This window comes from Montipora capricornis, chromosome 8 (assembly GCF_036669925.1).
Source record: "Montipora capricornis isolate CH-2021 chromosome 8, ASM3666992v2, whole genome shotgun sequence".
In the NCBI taxonomy this organism is placed as follows: Eukaryota; Metazoa; Cnidaria; class Anthozoa; order Scleractinia; family Acroporidae; genus Montipora; species Montipora capricornis.
In genome coordinates this window covers 52,710,505-52,715,504 of record NC_090890.1, presented here as the reverse complement: position 1 = coordinate 52,715,504, position 5,000 = coordinate 52,710,505, and the positions used below count along the sequence as shown (strand labels likewise).

Here is a 5,000-nt window from a genome sequence, read left to right as displayed (position 1 = left end):
ATGATTGCAAACTGTATCTTGACGGGGACGAGTTTTGTAAGCGACAGAATATTGTAGACGATGAGAAAGTGCTCACTAAAATGGACAAGTAACACAATGCAACCAAGGTAACACGGTTTGTAGATTGGAAATTCTTCAAATTGGTATCACTGTAAACGAGACAGTTAAGCAATTCCAAGGATGCATGTTTGAAACATGTATCTTGCAGACAATGAATTTTATCAGGCCATGAAACTCAATTTTGAAAACGGAGAGTGGCATCGTACAGAATTTGCTGCACTTTCCGTCCTCCACGAATCTTCCACGTAACGCGCGCGGTAACAATATCCGCGGGAAAATTGATATCATCTAAAAATAACCTAAGAGGGATTACGATGGGAATAGGGCCAGTATGAGGGATTACTTCTCTTACCTTCATAATCTCTTGCCTTTACTAAAAACCTACCTGTTTCCACTTTTCTCCGGGATTCTCAATAGGTGCTTTGTTTTTCGAAGGAATGAACTACGATATTAATAGCGCTTGTCGACTTCGTTCCAAGTCTTTAAACTGATGATGTGGGCGGAACATTCTTCAACTTTGATAGATCACGTGTCTCCGCGTTAATCGAGAGCTTTTGTAATGCTATACCCTCCACAGGCTCCCCAAGCTGAATACGTGGTGTATGCGACAGTTTGTGTATATAGAGAATTGTATGGGAAAATCACCGATCGTAAAAAAATTGTGTAAATAACTATCTCATTTGAAATAAAGTTTTCCTACCTCAAATGTGTGACCAACTTGTCTCTTTTGCCGAGTTTTGAGCCATTCTGACGCTGTTTAGTGAAGTGATCCGGAAGGCCGTTACTGAAATAATAGGAAGGCCGGTAACTCCATCCATCGCCGGCCAGACCTCACTCCACAAATCGTTTTCTCCTCAACAGGAAAAGTCCCGAATCGCAATAAAAACAACAATTCCATAAAGCCCAATAAATTTCACTCCAAATACTTGTGTTTCGGCGGCCGAAAGACTCGTGACGAACGAAAACTTTGCTTTAAAATTCACCTCTTCGGCTTTCCTCAGAGGCTTGTGACCGGGCAGTCAACAACGGAAACTCGCAAGGTGGTTTCACCCTCAACTCTGATTGGTCCATTTGAATTTGACCGCGCGCTGGCAACACGACCGTTGTTGACTGCCCGGTCACAAGTCAACAACGGTCGTGTTGCCAGCGCGCGGTCAAATTCGAATGAACCGATCAGAGTTGAGGTTGAAACCTTTGTAAACTTTGTAAATATTAGATCTGGGCTCAAATTTAGCGACCACATGGTCGCACATGCGACTAAATTTCTGCTTGTGCGCCTAAAAAATCATGTCTGATAGCACTTGTGCGGCTTAAAAGCTCAAATACAGCGCGACTGAATTGCCTCTCTGCTTTCTCACCTGACTATTCTTTCGAACTCCGAGTGGTACGTCACGAAACAAGAACTGAAAGTATCTCTCACGCGTGAGAAGATATCGCTCACGAGTGAGAAATCCTCTCAGTGTGAGAAGATAAAATTCGTATCCCAAAGAGGCCATGTAATGTTCTGTTTATTATATAGATATTGAGGAAATGTCTAGATTTTAAACAACTTGTCTTACTCATTTTTCGAAATGCCGCTAAAACACACATGTTGTGTAATATGAAGCAAGACATGGAAGTTATGAAAAGCAAATCATGATAATGTAAAATTTTGCAATAAAAATGTTAATGTAGTAGAGAAGAATTATATTAAAGAACAAAAGTATCCTTTTATTGGCTAATCGTGTTCGTTACCATGACGACACCTATATTCTCTTATGTAAAAGATAAAAATGATATGTTCACTGCCCGCGATGAAGATATGATTTTTTAGTAAAGGGAGAAATCCTGGTATTTCATCAGTATCTATATAATAGAAAGATATACATATCAAAATCTGGCCCTAAATAATTTTTTTTTTTTCATCGGTGTGTGTTTATTTGTCGTTAGTTTTCTCAACAAATTCCCCCAACACCGGTGAAGGTTCATTTTTCCTGTTGATGTTTCATTCCATCCCATACTCTTCTGTTTTGTTAAAACTCCGCTGACACATGCAAATGAAGACTACGAATAAAGCACACGCTTATTGCGCATGTTAAAGGTTTGTGACAGTGGAAGGTCAAGAGAGGGTCAACAATATGCGCCTTTTTCTTCAAGGTAAGAAAAGTGTTCTTGAAAAGTGAATTATATCCCAGTTAAGTAACCGCGCTTGCATTGTCTTGTATTCAATAATTTTCTTATGAAAAGCCAGCCTTCACATTCTCCAAAAGCGAGTAAATCTGCCTCGAATGATACTGCATCCGATCACTATATCAGTCCGCGAAAAAGCTAAAGAGGATGAGCCAACGAGCAAGAAAAGAAAAATATACAAATTTCAAAGAGCGGGGTGAAACGAATTCGACTGAGTGGCTGGAGTGGGATCGAGAGAAGGAATTTACACTGTATGCGCTGCAGATACTGTAAAGCTGTCCCCAAGCATTCATCTTCATCCTTAGTCAATGGTTTCCTGCTAGCAGAGGTCTCTTGTGTTTTCTGGGGTGACAAGTACGGCAAGAGAGACTTCTGCCATGGGTCGAAACCATGTGCGCCGGTTACTTAGCGACCAAATGCTCACAACATGCGTCATGTTGTGTAGGCTCACTTAACAACAGCGGAATTACTGTAAAGGAATGCGCGAGACATAGCGGCCTACGACAACGATGTCAAATGCGCAGGTTTCATTTGCCATTTGCGACAGCATAAAGTCTGATCTTGGTGACCTGATCATGATGGAATCATTGAAGTACGTGTCTATTATCAATTATGAAGTTGTGTATCTATTCCGGTTTTCAAGTATATTTTCTTTGGTTGCAAGTGTACATTGAAAAGGAAATACCTGATGAAAACTTTTCTGTTATTTCGAATGCACTTTAACATGATCATAACATGTAATAATAATTTGTTGTTGAAATTGAGAAGTGAAGTTGATTTAAAAGCCACAAGAATTTTATCGCTGTCTAAAACGAAAAGTCAGCCTTACTAGTTAAAACAACAAACACGGTATTAAAATAAATTAAAAAGCCGAAGATGACGTATTTATGTCTTAAGTTCTGCTTTTCTGTTGGAACAGTTGCTCCCAGTATTTTAAGTTGTGCTCCTAAAACTTTTGCAAAGCGTGTAGAAATGTACACTTGGTAGCACAAGTGCTCCCAAAGCCAAAAATAGTGCCAGTTCTACATGGAGGGATGCTACATTTTCCAATTTTATGGTAACCTTTCGTAGACAGTGAAACTACAAAAGATGCAACGATAAGAAACTTCAACGATCGTGAGAAATGTGCTTAAAATAGATTAACTTGTACGAGTCAAACGAAATTTGAACTTGCAATGAACTGAAAAAGAGTTATAATTAATCATGTTTAAAGCAAGCGAGCGATGGAAAAATTAATATAAATGAGCTGTAGTTCGATGTTCACAGGTGGGGCGATTCCTTTGCACAAAGAAATTAACTTCAATTGTTATATATTTTTCTTCTGTTCACTCTTGAATAATATTCATGAAAAAAAATTCGATTCGCTTTCAGTTTTAATTGTTGACTCGCACCGCGTTTGTTGGCGAATGCAGTATTAAAGCGACTTACAAAGTGAACGTTTCAAAGAGAAATATTCTTATTTGAATTCTATTTCCAAACCGTGCTGAATCTCCAAAGGGAGATTAGCTTGCAACAGAGGGCGTGCTAAATCTCGCAAGTGGTATTGGCTTTTACGACAGTGGGCGTCCTCAATCTCCCAAGGGAGGCGATCTATACACAAATCTATTCGGGAAAGGGTTGACTTCTAGGCCAAGTATGGGAGATAGAGGATTTTCTTGAGGAGTTCTTTCTCCGGTAAATGAAATGACGAGATCTTAATTAATCTTATTAAGTTGAACACAGCTGCTCTACTGATAGGGGAGGCAGTTATTCAAACTAAATTGGAGCAAATCAAAGCAGCTGAAATCAAAAATATTTTGTTTTGCGGTGAGACGGGGGAAAAAATGGAATCCCGGGAGAAAAACCTCTGTGGGCAAAGTAGTACCCCGGAAACCCACATATGACGATGATTTCTAGAATTGAACCCTGGCCGCAATGTTGGCGGACGAGTTCGCCGTCCATCGCACCAACCCTGTTCTCCAGTTGGAATGACTGACTTAGCAATATAAAAGAAAGAAAGGAGTGGTGGTGTTTGAAGCCTATTCATTGCCACTTTTTACTCTTGTTTCGGAGAAACGTTCCAAAATAATAGAAACCAAGGGACACAAGTTTTGAGCTAAATGCAATTTTGTTTAATGACCCTTTTTCGCTTATCATTTAACAAGCCATCTTTTAGTTCTTTCGAACTTCTAAACTAAGCTACAAACACGAGACTGAAAGCCAGCTGGGGCAACGTTCGCGCTTTAAAGGAACGACCGGCTTCAACGAACTCCAATGGCGGTCGCGTGGTATGTGCTCCAACGGTCACTGGAGGTGTAACAGCCACAGCCACCGAAGTGCAATTCCGTCAGAAAGAAGAATTGATTGGGCATCGTGCGAGGGGGGCTGTCAATGGGTAACGCGGCTTTACGCCAGTCGACAGCGACTCCTTGTTTTTCGTAAACTAGGTTGGTGCTGTGGTAACGTGACGGTGGTTGTTGCTCATGGTTTGGCATGAAGGCAAATAAGCTGTTTGGGTTGCCGTCGCAGTTTCGAAAACTGACGGGGTGATTGTTGGAAGTGAAGCCTTGGATTGTGTTTCTTTGGGCTGCCAATGATCGTGGAATGATGCCCAATAAGATGTAATCGCGCATGAAGTAATTCTTCGGCTTGGTATAATCGGAGAAACCATTCACTCTCACGCCGAAGTCGACATTTTTCCAGTTATCAAGTGGCTTGATAAGAGTGTAGTACTCCGTTCTCTGGTGACGGTGCATCAACTTGAGCAAGACCTTCTTCTTGTCAGTGAACAA

The 5,000-nt window shown here is 40.7% G+C and overlaps 1 protein-coding gene across 2 annotated transcripts in view; it reads right to left on the bottom strand.

Moving 5' to 3' along the window:
- LOC138060811 (uncharacterized) overlaps positions 1-5,000 on the bottom strand; it is a 33,678-nt gene that overhangs the window by 23,508 nt on the left and 5,170 nt on the right. The window contains exon 3 of one of the 2 annotated variants that reach the window (XM_068906687.1): positions 4,318-5,000. This exon is cut by the window's right edge and continues 192 nt beyond it. The exons of the other annotated variant lie outside the window; for it this stretch is intronic. Coding sequence (XP_068762788.1) covers positions 4,470-5,000 — 531 coding nt within the window. The 3' untranslated portion in view covers positions 4,318-4,469. Of the gene's footprint in view, positions 1-4,317 lie in introns of those variants that run through there. 2 annotated transcript variants of the gene reach the window in all.